General features: G+C 47.9%; 1 protein-coding gene across 1 annotated transcript; it reads right to left on the bottom strand.

Annotated features, from left to right (window-relative positions):
* Positions 1–3,168: 3,168 nt before the first annotated feature.
* SYCE1 (synaptonemal complex central element protein 1) lies at positions 3,169–12,085 on the bottom strand. Its single transcript, XM_030334784.1, has 13 exons — positions 11,979–12,085; positions 8,411–8,473; positions 7,748–7,807; positions 7,321–7,395; positions 6,642–6,689; positions 6,330–6,384; positions 5,312–5,401; positions 4,993–5,056; positions 4,118–4,184; positions 3,922–4,045; positions 3,736–3,846; positions 3,493–3,580; positions 3,169–3,249 (listed from the first exon to the last, which is right to left on the bottom strand). Exons 1-13 carry the CDS (start codon positions 12,046–12,048, stop codon positions 3,169–3,171), a joined length of 996 nt encoding a protein of 331 aa, XP_030190644.1. The 5' UTR covers positions 12,049–12,085.
* Positions 12,086–15,837: the final 3,752 nt, after the last annotated feature.

Raw genomic sequence — 15,837 nt, 5'->3', positions numbered from 1 at the left:
AATTTTCAACTGAATGTCTGACTTTGTGTCTATCAGAGAATTTCTCATTAAGGGAAAACTATCAGGTTAGGTAATGTGGATGAAAATTTCAGATAGAAATGGTACTGTATTGAAAAAAATTTTTGAACTAGACGACCATTGGTTCTCTGCTGCGGGTGATTTTGCCTACAAGGGGATATTTGGCAACAGTAATGGTACTAGCATGGTGTCAATTCTGCCTTTTTCTATACAAGGTAGTTATAGGGCCCATGAAGATTCTAAGGGGTAGAGAAATAGGCTCCACCTTTCGATGTAAGGGCACCTTAAATAGTATGTGGGATGGGACATAGTAGTGTGGCCATCTTTAGAAAATGCAATAGGACACTGTCCACTTTATGACCACCGAGTTCACATTGCTCACACATGTAATCTGTACTATACAATTAAAGGACCTCAATTTATAAAGCTGTTTAGCTCAAAATGTAGGACCTCATCATCTGTATCTGGTCTACATGCACATAGTCTTTTTGGACACAGTCCCTTGTCTGTGACTTAGTCTGAAAACCTAGGACCTGATGTGACTAGTTATGTGCCCTGCACACACAACACACAATGGTAGCACAGAGATGAGGGATTCACTGATGGTCCATTCGAAGGAGAGGAACTGGGAGGCACTTAGCCTCCCATACACAGAAACTGAAATCTGGCAGGGCACACCATCAGTTCCTTAATTAGGATGCAGCGATTCTGGGAATGACGTTAGGGCTCTGGATTCTGCACTCCGTCACCTCTCTTCTGCATGACCTAGCCTGATTTATTCATTTTGCTATCTAGTTTCTTCAGTTCTGGTTCCTGCCCAGAGGGCTCTTCTCATTTGAACTGTTTCTAAAACTTGTGTTTCAAATTGATTTCATGCCTTTAAGAAAGTTTTTGGATTTCTGATAAATTATAATGTAGTCCACTAGGTGAAAGCCACCCCTATATTTCTGGAACACGATCCACTCCACCTCGAACTGAGAGATGTGGGGACAGTGCTACTATTTATCATCTATCGTAAAGGTTTACAAGGCACACTCTTTAGAGTCTCAAGAAAAGGGTCTTAGAGCAACACCCTTGGTCTGAGATTCGCTCTGAGGCTCCATTTTGCCGGTAGCATCCTGATTATGACCTGTAGCCTGCATTCATTTCATACTTCAGGGATCTTTGTTTCTGACTGGAGATGCTGGGAAGGAGGAACAGTTTTATTTTCACACCTAAGTAGTCCTGGCCCCTTGGTGTTTTGGCTAGATTGTTCTCTAAAACTGAACGATTTCTTTTAGCTCCTCTGTCTCTACCTATACCTATGGTAAGTGACTCTACCAGCTATGGATTTTTTTCTTTTTTCTTTTAAGTTTTTTTTTTTTTTCAACGTTTTTTATTTATTTTTGGGACAGAGAGAGACAGAGCATGAACGGGGGAGGGGCAGAGAGAGAGGGAGACACAGAATCGGAAACAGGCTCCAGGCTCCGAGCCATCAGCCCAGAGCCTGACGCGGGGCTCGAACTCACGGACAGCAAGATCGTGACCTGGCTGAAGTCGGATGCTTAACCGACTGCGCCACCCAGGCGCCCCGGATTTTTTTCTTTTTGTCTCAGCTAGAAACCCACCCTTGGTTGCTCTACTATGTGATGCTGGGGCTACATTTCTCTTATTCCAGCTGACACAATCTCTGGGTTTCCAATAAAGGGCCTGGAGGGAGATTGCAAGGCAGAGCAGGAAGGAGGATCTTCTTCCTTGGCAGGTATCCATGTGGTTGTGAGCAGGGGTGGGGAAGGTTCTGGTCCTGTTTCTCTGTCTAGAACTTTAGTACAGTGAATAGTATTTGAACATACCCTAAAGTGCTTTAAACATTTCACTGGTAAGTATTAAAGAAGGTACCTTCTATTCCTAGATTTTACACTTTTTTTTTTTATTTAAATAGGTGTTGGATTTTGTCAAAGGCTTTTGTGCTTCTGTTGAAGTAAGCATGTGTCTTTTTATTTAATTAAAAAAAAATTTAATCTTTATTTTTGAGAGAGTGAGACAAAAGGAGAGCAGGGGAGGAACAGAGAGAGAGGGATACCCAGAATCCAAAGCAGGCTCCAGGCTCTGAGCCGTCAGCACAGAGCCCGATGTAGGGCTCGAGCCCACGAACCATGAGATCATGACCTGAACCGAAGCTGGACACTTAACCGACTGAGCCGTCCAGGCACCCTTCATGTGTCTTTTTTTATTGTGAATCACCTGAAGCTACAAAATTAGCTGAACTGCTGCTATTCAAGGTGATTATTTCCATTGCTACTCAGGGGAATGTACTAATTTCCAGGCAATGCAGGAGTTGTTCTGATAAGGTGTAACCAATTCATTTATGACACAGGTCTGATTAACTCCATGTCAGAAAACTGGGAGATTTATGCCTGGTGTCTCTAACTGACAGAGTAATTTCCCACCATGTCACATTCCCCCGTTCTTCCACAGAAACAGTACTCTCCAGGGAGCCTGTTTGGACCTCTCCGCAATCCCACCACGTTACTGTCCTACCTGGATGTGGGAGTCTTTCAAGACAAGGAACCTCTTCCTACTTCATTGACTGTATTTTGGCTCAGGAGCACTGCTGTCCTTTATTGGGTGAGTGCATTTTCATGGAGTCTTAGGTGATTGACTCCCAGCACACAGGATTTCTAAGACACTATGTTCTTGTGACAGGTGTCGGTTACATATTTTGTGCCCAGGAAGGCACAAACTACACTTGGCCTCCAATTATGTTTTTTTTTTTTTTTCTCAGCTAATCAGTGGAGACTGTGGGCAAGGGACTGACTGGATGAGAACCCCCAGCACCTCCATCCCCACTGTTGAGATTTCTGGGATTCGGTTTACTTCAGGCCTGAATAAGGAATTAAAGAAACAATCACACTGTGGCTTTGCAGACCTGCATCCTTCTGCCTGGGAACCCAGAACAGTGTGTTAAGTCCTAGAAAGGAGCAGACCAGAGACTATGAGGGTAGGGAGGCCTGCTGTGGCCCTCTGGCTGAGGCCAAGGCTTTACACAGTCTCAGGGGCCAGACAAGCCCTACCCCCTCTGCATAAACTCAGCTGAGGCAGTTGTACTGAAATAGTGCCTTTATTTCCTGAAGTTCATGGAATATGCTCCAAGGCAAAGAGAGTCCTTGCCTAGGAGGGCATAGTACGGCCTTGCTTGGTGGGCAGCCCTGGGTCTTTCTCCTTGCTGACTCCTAGGAGCTTAGGATTGGCCTGTGGGAGGTCAGAGTCTGAGGAGGGAAATGTCCATGTATCCCTGTGCCCACACCCTCCCTGGGACCTGCCTCTTCCCACTCCACACTGCCAGCCCCTGCATTTCTGTCTTCTTTGTGCCCTGTGGGAGCACCCTTCCCCAAAGACCATCCTCTGAGGACTCTCGATCCCCTTCTTTGCCTTCCTGCACCCAGCTCCTTGAATGAGCTATTTCTGCTCCCTGCCACCCAACCCAGGGCTCACAAGTTCTCCTGGGCCAGCCCCTTCATCTTGTTTGCTTTGGGCTTGAGCAGGGATCTGCACCCCAAGCGTTTCCAGCTCTTCCTTAAGCCTGGACAGACAGAGGTAGGGTAGGAGTGTGGGGAGGGGGAAGGGGAGGAGAAAGGACAAGAGGCTGTGAAGAGACCAGGAGACAGGCTGAAAAGGGAGCAGAGATGCCTCAGCCACCTTCCCCTAGAGGACTGGGGGGAGGGCCTCCACACGCACCTCTGCCTCTTTTGCTGTAGCTGCTGGCACTTCTGCTGCAGCTGTTCATGGTGCTGGGCAGCAGCCTCTAGGAGCTCCTGGGCCTTCCTGTTCTCCTCTTCAAACATATGTCTGAGGGGGGTGGGCATCAGCACTGGCATCTCCCTCCCTCCACCCCAGTCCCTGTCCCTGTCCTGCTCGTCTTACACTGCAGCTGCTGCCTCCTGGCTGCGGAGAAAGAGCCCCTCAGCAGTGGTCGAGCAACCATCAGCCCCAAACTGGGAACACAGACGATGCTTCACGTCCTCCAGCTTTGCTTCCACGAGCTTCTCTGCGGCAGGAAGGGACAGATAAGCAGGGCAGTGCAAGGCAAATCAGGGCCTCCCCAATCTCCAGGCCTCACCTTCCCTGAGCAATTGCTCCTTGCTGCTGTCCAGGGCGCCAATCTCCTGGGCCATCTGCTCTGGTCTCTGAGTAGGTAGAAAGGAGGCCTGTGCATGTGTTTCGGCCTACCCCCATGCACCTCAGACAAGCCTACCTGGATCTGGTCTTTACTCAGCCTGCCTCCCTTCCTACTACTCGGGCCCTCTGGGCACACAGGGCACGTTCCAGCCTCAGGGTCTTTGTACTGGCCATCCTCTCCACCTGGAACTGTCTCACCCCAGACACCTGTGATGCTGTGCTTGAGAGGCTCACGAGGTGGTTAACGTTCGGTAATCTTGGAAGCTTTGACGTGAGGCAAGCATTTATTACAGGGGATCCTAAAAGCATCACTAACCAGAAGTGTTCCCTGGAGAATCATTTACTAGCCCTGCATTGCCGTTTCTCTTCCCCTTACGTGGCCTCTTCAATGAACCTCTCTCTCTATCCCAACGTCTGTTCTCTCTGCCCCTTTCACTTAGTATCTAGGATCCCCAGGGGGCAAACACCAGTCTGCTTGGTTCCCCGCTGTCTGCCCTGTGGCAGTCATGGCTGCAAACACATCCATGGATCTTCTCTATGGATAACCTTTCCTGACTTCATCAGGGCTCCTCCTGGTCACTGCAGGGCCCTGGGGGAGCAGCAGAGAGGGCGGGCAGGACCAGTGAAGAGGATGACACCGGGTGGTAGTGAGGGTGGGGATAAGGCACTGAGTTGAGGGCCATTTTGACGTTAGGCCACCAAGGCTGGCTCAAAAGCCGGTGAGAGGAAGGAGGCCTGCGGCGTGACCTTCAGTTTGGGGCCAGGGACTCTTAGGGAAGATGTGTAAGGTGGGAGGAATGGCTGTGAGTGACTCACGTGGAACTCCCAGAGGTCCTTGTGCTGGCCCATCAGATCCTCCAGCTGTTCCTCAAAATCCAACCTGGGGGCCGGCCACACAAGATGAGGGACCATTGGCTGAGACACCCCTCCCCAGCCAGGCGTCTTCATGTACAGACCATGGGAGGCTTGCCCATGTTCTTTGCTTGGCAGGGAGCACCTTCCCCACCTTGACCTTCCAAACCTCAGGTCAGCCAGCTCCTCTTCTAACCCCCCTCCCTGATATTACCTGCACCTACAACCCATCCTCGCACACTGCCCCCTCACCCCCCACCTGGCCTGGAGCACTGGGCTTCACCTCAGTTGCCTCTGTTTGTTCTTCTCGTCCTCGATCTGGGAGTTCAGGGCAGAAATTCGCTCCTTGCACTCCTGCAGCACGGTCTGCTTCCTGCGAAGAGGCAAAGCAGCCCTCAGTCATGTTCTCTGAATGTCTCCCCAGGATGGGGCTGGATGGGGCTTCTGCCTCCTCTTGGGGTGTGTTGTAGCCTTCTAAATTGAGGTCCTCCTCTAGTAACTTCATGGGTTGGGGCATGAGCATGTGCCCCCTGGGAATAGTGTAGTCACCGGGGCATGGTCAACCGCGAACACACACACATACTAATCTCATCCCAATTTCCCCACACAGTTCCAGTCTTGGTATGCCAGGGCTCAGTGACTCTGGTCACAAAATAAGCTAAACCAACGTTCAGGAAGTGGAGAGATGGATTCACAAATACTGAGGTGGATGGTAGGGTCCCGATGAATAGAGAGAGACAGAATGGCTTGATGCCTCAATGAAGGGACAGATGAGTGGACAGACAGCCAAGGGGCCTATTTTGGGAAGAGTGACAGGCACAGAAGAAAAAACAGCCAAAGGAATTTGGTATTCTAGCAAACGAATGATTATCCCAGTGAGTGAGAGTGTTCTTAACACTACTGCCTACTGTTGGGTCCAAGGTGGGAAGACACGCATCTGACCTCTCCTTTTTTTTTTTTTTTTAATTTTTTTTTCAACGTTTATTTTATTTTTGGGACAGAGAGAGACAGAGCATGAACGGGGGAGGGGCAGAGAGAGAGGGAGACACAGAATCGGAAACAGGCTCCAGGCTCTGAGCCGTCAGCCCAGAGCCTGATGCGGGGCTCGAACTCACGGACCGCGAGATCGTGACCTGGCTGAAGTCGGATGCTTAACCGACTGCGCCACCCAGGCGCCCCTGACCTCTCCGTTTTAAAAACGGAGGAAATGAGAGCTCTGGGTCCATGACGGAGTTTCCCTCTTTCTCTACTCCCCCACAATGAAGGGGAAAGAAGAGCAAGGCCCAGCTGGAAGGTCTTACCTCTGTGCCTCACTTTCCTTCTCTTGGCAGTGGAGTCTGAGGATCCTTAGGGTCTCTGCAGGGATAGGAACCAAGGGCCCCAGGAGAACCCATTAAAGCATCAGGCCTGGGCATAGTTAATACGGTCAGATCACGTGGAGTCTCGTGGACACCTGATTGGGCTTTGTAATTTGCTTCAAGTCTGGTGGAAGCCACAGGAGGGATGCAAGAGGAATCAGGTTTCAAAAGGATTCAGCTGCTGTGGAGAGACTGTCACACTGCCTCTGCAGGGTGACAAAGGCAAAAGCCTGGACACAGAATAACTATAATTACCTTGCTTTTTGTTCAAGGTCTCTTTCAGACGTACTTCCTCTCCACTCACTGGAAAACACAGTAACATGTTCAGGCATCAGGTACCACCCACTGCACCCTCAGAGAGCATACCTGCCCACAGTCACACAGGCGGTTTGGGTCAACTGTACCCCAGTCCCAACTGTGGACCCCTTGAGTTGAGCCCCCTCCCATCTTGTGCCCACACTCCCTGATGTGGCAGCAAAGGGCCCTGATGTTGAAAAAGGGTTGACTGTGAGGGTCCTGCAGAATGCCAGTGCACTTTACATGGACGGGAGAGAAAGACACATCATATGAACTGGGATATGGGCTATGAAGAAACACATCAAGCAGTAAGGGGAATGTGATCAGGTGGGGACAAGGTGCTGTTTTTAGATGGGATGACCGGGGTAGGTTTTTCTAAGAAGGGGACATTCAAGCTAAGAGCTGATGGTGATGATGTATGGCAATAGAAACCAGTGGTATCTGGGGCAGAAGAGTCTAGCAAAGGCCCTGAGGTGGGAGTATGCTTGGACAGTAGAGAGTGGGAGACTGGTAGGACCTGATGCCGCAGAGGGGGCAGAAGCCCTTGGCCGCAGCAAGAATGCTAAGGGTCCAGAATATTGAGTTCAGGAGGGCATGACACTGGGGACCTCTGGGTGACCGAACCCTGCATGCTTACGTAAGTCCATTTCCTTCTGCAGGGCCTCCCAAACAGTCCGGGCCTCTCCCAGCTCCTCACTGGCTTTCTTTTTTGCTGTGCCAAAAAAACCAAAACAAAACAAAACAAGAAACCAGACAACGTGTAAGTGCAACATCCAACTACACCATTCCTTGCAAATAGTGACGTTTCACATTTGTCTTCAAGCAAACTGGGCAGGGGGTGGGGAGGACACATTTTACAGGGCAAGAAATGAGGCTTCCAGAGCCCAAGCCCTTCTTGTTGGTCTCAGTCGGCAGCAGGGCCAGGTTCACGGACATGTGACTACAGCAGTTGCCTTTAGAAAAACCCACCCTTGGTTTGACCTGCTGCTGTGGTCCTGAAATACATACTTAGTAATCCTGTAACCAGGGGCCCTGAAAATCATGTAGCTTGTCCCCGAGCTCACCTTGCTGAACCTCATTAATCCGATTAATCAGGACCTCAACCCTGGGCTCTAGGCTTCCCGCTGTAGGGAGGAAAGGAGGTTGAATGGAGATGACAGGGCAGGCAGAGGGAGTTGGGGGCCCTACAGGGACTCTCATTCTGGGTAGAGGATACAAGGGAAAAAACAGAGATACTGAGTCAGGCTGTAGTCATCGCAGTCAAGAAAAATAGAGGGGCAAGGAATTAATTAAAGCGTGAAGGAGTGGGGCATGCTCTTCAGATATGGGAAGACCTCTTGAAGGCCTTAAATCAAGGGGAGGGCAGTTCCCGGGTGGGGTGGTAGGTAGTCAGTGAAAAGGCCTTCCCTGAAGTGGGAACATGGCTAGAAGAAGCCATGTGAGCAAGCAGAGAGCAGCAGAGGTAAGGTGGAGGGAAAGGAGGTGAAGGTGAAAACCTGGATTTAACTGAGTGTGGTGGGCTTGGGGGAAATGTTTTGCCTTCTATCCCCTTATACTTTAATTTCAAATCCTTGGGCTATATTTTTACTTCAAAGAAGTTTTAAAAAGTAGGAAAGAGCCAATGGGTTAATTTCCAAAGGTTGTGAATTGTGAGTCCTGGAACTTAATCCACTTCCGCCTTTTCCCAAAGCTCAGGCTGTGCCTCAGTTACAGAGAAGACATGTGACCTTTCTGCAACTTCTTCATCATTTCCATCAAGTCTTCAATTTTCTGTGAGGACTCGGCCTGCCCTGTGGAGACACAACCAAACATTTCACAATCCCAAAGGAGAGGGCCCAAGGAAGGGTCCAATAATTTTGGTATGGGACTGAGGGGGGCTGAGATCTCCAGCCAGAGTGGTGCTCTTGCCCCTTGTCTTGAGGTAGACACTGAATTCGAGAGGAGTCAGGCTATTTCACGGTCAACTTTTCCTAAAGTGTGAAATCATACCACAGAGTTTCCCTTAATAAAACTCAGGGCAAGGGGAGGGGTGAACTTTCACTGCCTGTAGTATTCAAGACTGGGTCAAACCTCATGATGTCATAATGAAAGGAAAAGAAAGGAGGGGCAAAAAACAAAACAAAACTGGAAACAAGGGGTCAAAAGTCACTGTAACTGGCAGATGGCTAATTAACTAGAAAGTTCTAGAGTCTTATTAAAAAAACCCACAATGAATAGTAAGAAAATTTAATAAGACACCATGTCATTTGCACATAAATACAAAGAGCTATTCTATATACATAATCAATTACTCTGAAGCCTGTCAGAATATTTCGTATTCACTTGTTTATAACCAATATAGGCACTTATTTTTAATTCCTTAATGAGCTAGCAGATGTTGGCAATTATTAATGGTACTAACGTCACAAGAGAGATAAATGGACATTATGAGCCACTTGATGTAAAAATACAATATAGGATTCTTGCCAAAAAAGAAGTCAGAGTAATGCCTTTTAATTCTCTTAATCTAAATGCTAATTTAGGGAAAATACAGGAACACAGGACACATGGGGATGCAATTAGCAACATCCAGACCGGGAACTTTACAGGAAAAAATCAGGACTTTTAACAAATTTTTTTTGGGGGGGGAGGAAAAAAGGAAGATCCTTACAGATGAAAGGGGATTAAAAAGACATATACTCAATACTCAAAAACGGATTGTATTCAGATCCTGATTCGACAAGTGCACTTTAAAAAATAGTGGTGACATAATCAGAGAAATTTGAAAACTGGGTTTTTGGTGAAACAGGAACTCTTGTAGCTGTTATTCAGACAGGACAGTCCTACTGTGGTTAGTTTTCTGGAAAGAGTACAGTACTATATTTTAGAGATGTTAGAGATACATATGGAAATATTTATGGATGATATGCTAAGATGCCTGTGCTGCTTCAAAACGAAATAGTGGAGTGGGTGAGGATAAAAAGGAAACAAGGTTGGCCAAAAGCTTATAACCGTCAAAGTGAAAAAGATGGGCTCATGGGGGTAATTTTATACTTTGTTTTTGCCTTTTGTATATGCTTAAAGTTTTCCATAATAAAAAGTTTTTAAAAAGCAACCAGTCAGGGGTGCCTGGCTGGCACATAGAGCATGTTACTCTTGCTCTCAGGGTTACAATTTTGAGCCCCATGTTGGGTGCAGAGAGTACTTAGAATAAAATCTTTAAAAAAAAGCAATGAGTCAATATAAAGAAGGTAAACAATCACTGCTTTCAAAGAGTGGAAGAAAGGAGGGGACAGTTAAGCAAAAATTTTACAAATGGCCCATAAATATTTGACAAGATATACAATATCAGTCATGATTAATGAGATGAAAACAGCGTATCGTACCTATCTGGTTGGTAAAGATGAGTTAGTCTGACAATGGCCAGTGAGATGATGTGGGGAAATTCACATACAGATAGGCTGGAAACTGATGTGACCTTTCAGAGGACAGTTTTACGACATCAGCATTTTGAAGGCATAATTCCAGTTCTAAGAATTTATGTATAAGACATGCTCATCTAAGTATGCAAAAGGCATGTTAAAAGACACGGAAGCAGTATTTGTCATGTCAAAAGTGGGAAACAACGTGGATGCCCATCAGCCGAAAAGTACGATATATCCCCACAACAAAATACTGTGCAGCCATTGAAAAGGAGGTAGATTCATTATGCATTAAACATGGAAGGAGACCCTAGACAGATGAAAAGTCAGTAAAAAATTGTGCATATAGACTCCCATATGGCTACAAGAAGAGGTGAAATATATGCCAGTCTACAAACATATGCATACCACGTCCAGATAATTTGTGGCCAGAATCACCAAAATATTTTCAGCAGTAGTTACCTCTGGGGGTAGGACTAGGAAGGAGGACGTTTGTCTTTCACCATACACACTTCTGCATATGGCTGTATTTTTTAAAGCTAACTGGCCCAAGTGACCCCAAATTGATCTTTACAGTTTGTTTGGGCCACCAATTCCCCAGGTATTATTAATAGCCTAGGCAGTGAGCTGCACTATTTTTACCCTCTGTTGCCTATGTAGTGCCCGCCATAAGGCAAAGCACAGCCTGGCAAGAAACACCTGTTGAATTAACAAAAAATCCGATCCCCCATTTGCTAACATTTCTGAACCTTGAGACTGAGTTGCAGACACAAGGCCTCAGACACAAGGACCAGAAGTCCCCGGTGTGAAGCGCAAAGGGCAAGGACACTCTCCTATGTAGTAAGCACCGTACAACGCATGTTGAAATACTCTGGTCTGATGTGATGGTGCCAGGAGATGGGGCTTTGGGGAGGTGATTGGGTCATGATGGCGGAGTCCTGACGAATGGGAGCAGTGCCTTTATAAAAGCGACCCCAGACAACTCCCGGGCCCTTCCCGCCCCCCGTGAGGATGCAGCCAGAGGATGGTCACGCAGGCACCGGGAGCTGGTCCTCACCAGACGCCCTATCTGCCGATGCCTTGGTCCCAGACTTCCAGCCTCCGGAGGCACGAGTAGCAAAGTTCAGTGGTCACGGGGCGATCCAGGTTAGGGTACTGCATTATAGCAGCGCAAACTCAGCCACTGGTGAAGTGACTAAACCACCCACGTGGACTAGCTTATGGGAGGCACCTGAAACAGCCACACCGGAAGGCTCCTTTGGCGCAGCCTTGGCCATCGGAGGCGTTTAATACAAGGGGTGCATATGCATCCGTCCCACTTTCCTCTTCATGCCTGGCTGCCACGCTCTGCTCCAGGCGAGCCTTGCGTGCGAAGGTTCGCTACTCACACCTCTCCTCTGTGGGACAGACACCCCGGAGCCGCGCCGGGTCCCAAGGCTGCACCAGTGTAGGTGGGTCTGAAGGGAGCGAGGGCAGGCTCAGCCCCTCGAGGGAGGGGAGTGTTCCAGGAGCGCACCGCGCGGCCGGGTGGCGCCACCCCTGCCCCCGGAGCTGGGAGCTCACTCAGGTCGGCGTCAGGGAGAAAAACAACGCGGACGCTGCGTGCCGCCGGCCTGGACCCAGCCTCGGAAAAGAATGCCCGGGTAAGAACCGTTCTGGGGCAGCAGGGACGCCCAGACGTGGCTGCGAGGACAGAGGAAGGGGGCTCACTCAGGAGCTGCGCGCAGAGAGCCGCTCGGCCCAACAGAAAGGGTGTCCCCGGGGCTACTTCACACAGCCGAGGCCGACCTGCCGGCGGTGACCCTGCGTTTCCTCGGCGGCGGGAGGAGCGGGGGTTGGGGGGCCGCCGCGTGTCCCTGCCCCACCTCCCAGGGGCGTCGGGGCCCAGCACTACCTCCTGCCTTCTCAGCCGGGTCCGTGGCTCCCACCCGCTCCGCGCTCGGAGGCCCCAGCCGCCCCGCCATTCCCTCCGCTCGCAGACTCCCTCCGTGTTGGCGCCTCGGTTGGGATTGGGCCAAACCTGCGCGGGAGGGGCGGGGCGCCCCGCGGCACGGCTGCGCAGTGCGCTCCAGGCGCGGTGAGCCTCGAGCTGAGGCGGGGCTCGAAGGCTGAACACAGGTGCTAGTGCGCATGTTTAAAGTCTCTGGGGCCGCAAACTCAGGGTAGGGGAGGTGGGGGTGGGGGTACGTGGTCTTCCAGGCTTGCGATTGGCAGTTGAGGAGTCGGTGACTGCGCATGTGCAGACACCTCCAGCGGGGCCTCCCCGACTTTACCGAGCTTGCGGAGGTTAGGTGGAGAGAGAGCACCTTTGCCGTGTGTTGGGCCCAGGTTTGGATTCTTGTCTCTGCTGGTATTCCTTGCTGCACACCTGGGGGTGTAACCGCAGGACTGTAACCTCTAACTAGGCAGCATGGAATTTTTGGAGTCTAGAGTAGGAAATTTACTCCTAGATCCTCGGGAGAGCGAGCTTGTCTCAACACTGCATTTGTCAGTAAGTTTCTTGTTTTTCGTCTTATTCATTCTCTGTGCCTGGAAAAAGCTTTCCTTTGTTTAGTTCTGCGGAGCTGTCCTCTATTTGCTACACGGGGTGCTGCGTGATTTGTGAATCAGTTAGTAAAGCCAGTTAGATACTTAAATTTTTGTTAACACCTCCCCATAATAAGGGACAAGTGAAGTGGAGGAGAAACAGAAGTTTAATAACACGGATTCCTCCTGTATACATGGAAGACACCCAGGGAAGCTGAGTAGGTCCCTGAAACGGCTTACCACCACCCTACCTGCTATTATGGGCTAAAGATAAAGACTTTGTTTTGAGGAGCAAACAAGGGAAATGAGGGTATGGTGGTAACGGTGTCTTTCCCATTGATAAAAGTTTCTACAAATTTAGAGCCCTCCTTCTCTTCCTAGCACAAAAGGCGATTTTCCTTTTAAATGTAAATGTTCCTTACCTAAAGACAACTTCTACTCAGTCCTCAGAGGTCCTTTTGTGTCTGCTGTTCGTTAAAATTAATCACACCTGTCAACCTTAAAAATAAAGCTACCGTTTATTTTACCGGCACAAGACAGGTTTATTTGGGAACAGTAGAGAATTGCCTCTGTGACAAGCAAACTACCGCAAAAGCACCCGTGAGTCCTGAGAAGGAAGGAAGGAGAGGAGGTTCTTTTATAGAGGAGGCAGGGCGTGGGGAAGGGGGGCTGTTGTAAACTAAAAGTCTGTTGGCATAAACCGGGGGGCAGGGGGGGCTGGAAGAGTAGTGGCTTCTCTTTGGCTGGGCAGTGAGTGTCTCTCATTGGCTGGGCTGTTGCTGGGGGAGGAAGAGGCCTTCTTTCCTCCTGCTGGGATAGAGAAGTGTATCTACCTGCAAGGTGTCTCTTTTCCTGTTGCTAGAGTCTTAAGAGTGCCCCCTTCCAAACCTTAGGACTTAATTTCAGTGAGGTTTCTTACTATTAATTTTCCCAGGCTCAAACAATGCTCATCCCAAAGAGCCGTGCTCACTCCTCCTCCTGTGGAGTTGGCTTTGCATCCTCATGGACAGGACCCTCCTGGAAGGTGGTGCTGAGTCCTCAGCTTCAGGATAAGGTGGAGCTGTGGGAGGGAAAAGTGAGTAAGATGGAGCAGAGGCTTCCTATGTGTAGTGAATGGTGAAGAGTGTGGTTTTCGGAGGACCTGGTGGAGGAAAGGCTTGATGTGGAAACCTGAGTTTCTGTTTATTTTAGTGTGTGTGGTACGAGATTTTGTGTATGGTGTAACATACTGCCTTCTGTTGCTTGTGACTCATTTTCTCAGCAGTATTTGTTGAGGAGACTGTCCTCTCTGTGTAATTGACCATATGCTGCTGCAATGATCCTTGTACCTGGTTTCATCTCAACACTGTCAAGACTGTTTTGTTTACTATAGCTTTGTACAGCTTTGTTCTTTCTCAAGATGGGTTTGGCTATTCAGGGCCCTCCGTGGTTTCATACACATTTCAGGATTGTTTTTTTCTTGTTTGTTTGTTTGTTTTGAAAAATGCCTTTAGAATTTTGGTCATGATTACACTGAATCTAGATTGCTTTAGGTTGAATGAACAATTTAAAAAAAAATTTACAATCTACGAAGGTGAAATAACTTTCCATTTACTGGTCTCTTCTTCAATTTCTTTATCAACATCACATGGTTTTGATGCTATAGGATTTTCACATCTTTGTTAAATTTTTCCCTAGATATTTTATTATTTTGAAGGAAACTGTTAGTGATGTTGTTGTCTTAGTTTTTCTTGGTGAAGGTTTGTCATGAGTATGTAAGGATTAAGAATGTCCTGTCCCCTCAAGGTCCTTCTACTGGATTAGCAGTCAAATTGATATGACACAGATTAACGAGAGAAGATAAAATTTAATTTTGTGTATATGGGGAATCCAGAGAGACATGGGAATTCTGAAGACATTTGGGCAAAATGAAGCGTATATGTCATCCTGAGCTAAAGACAAGGAGGTATGGGTCAGGTACCTCAAAGGGAAGGAATTCAGTTCACAGGAAGATGAAAAAGAGTAAGTGTTTGGTAAACAAATGTTTTCCTGTCCTCTCAGACGGAATGAGACATAGAGGGCTTTAGCCAAACAGACCTTGCTAGGTTCTTCCCTGTCTACCATACCTGGTTCATATCATGGTGAATAACTCTGTTCCTGGAGCAGGTCCTCTATCTAAATTCTTTTAGGCAGCTGTGTGGGAGGTAAAGAGCTTTTTCTGATTCTGCTTGGTTTTGATTAATTTATTTTTGAGAGAGAGTGGGGGAGAGGAGGAGGAGGAGTCACAGAGAGAGAGAGAGAGAGAGAGAGAGAGAGAGAGAGAGAGAATCTTAAGCAGGCTCCACAGTAAGTAAGCATGGAGACTGATGCGGGGCTCGATGTCACAACTGTGAGTTTTTGACCTGAGCTGACATCAAGAGTCAGATGCTTCTGAGCCACCCAGGTGCCCCTTGATTGCTTTTTAAGTGAAAATAGTCTTCATGCCAAAGTGACTCACCTTGGGATCTGCCTTTGGACCCTACAAGTATATATAATCACAAGTGATTTCAGTATCTTGATTTTGTGTCCTGCAATTTCCCTGAAGTCATGTAAAAAGTGTGTTGTTGTTGTTGTTGTTGCTGCTGCTGGGGTGATATGTAACATTGGGAATTTAGAAAATGGTACTGTTTCTACCCAGGTCATCCTCAATAACCAAAACATAGGGGGCACTAATGTAAGCCTCACTCTATGGCCTTTAGTAACACATATCCTCTTACAAGGGTCATTAATTTCACTTTGGGTGAATGGCATGTTGGCAGGCCTTGTCCTCTATCATGAAGTTTCATGTTTTTTCCTTATTTTCTGGTGTGGTACTGATGTCATTGTTTTGAGACATAATTTAGTTTGCATTATTTTGAAATGTACTAGAAAACTGCTGTAGCAGTGGAAATACTCATAACTTGACACTCAACTTCACCAGCTGTCATTGTTTTACTACCTCTGACAGTTCACACAAAAAGCTTGTATGTTTTACCCCCAAAGAGGAAAACTCTCCCTGAGAACTATGTCGTAATTTCCAAATGAGGAAATCATTATGGTTTCCTCATTATCATTGAATCCACAGGCCACTTCAGCTGTCACCACCTGTTCAAAAAGTGTGAAAGAGTCTTCTTCCAATATGACCAGGTTTCTTTTTTTCTGTACTTTTCTTAAGACTTTCCCTCATTTTGATAACCTTAGTCGATTGAAAGATCACAGGGGACTGAAAT

Source organism: Lynx canadensis, chromosome D2 (assembly GCF_007474595.2).
Source record: "Lynx canadensis isolate LIC74 chromosome D2, mLynCan4.pri.v2, whole genome shotgun sequence".
Lineage (NCBI taxonomy): Eukaryota > Metazoa > Chordata > Mammalia > Carnivora > Felidae > Lynx > Lynx canadensis.
This window is presented reverse-complemented; position numbering and strand designations above follow the sequence as displayed.

Coding starts and splice junctions, on each gene's coding strand:
- SYCE1 (XM_030334784.1), bottom strand. CDS start 12,048: ATGGCGGGGCGGCTGGGGCCTCCGAGCGCGGAGCGGGTGGGAGCCACG. Junction 8,474..11,978: donor CCCGGCTGAGAAGGCAGGAG/GTAGTGCTGGGC, acceptor GTGTCTCCACAG/GGCAGGCCGAGTCCTCACAG. Junction 7,808..8,410: donor GATGAAGAAGTTGCAGAAAG/GTCACATGTCTT, acceptor TCCTCCCTACAG/CGGGAAGCCTAGAGCCCAGG.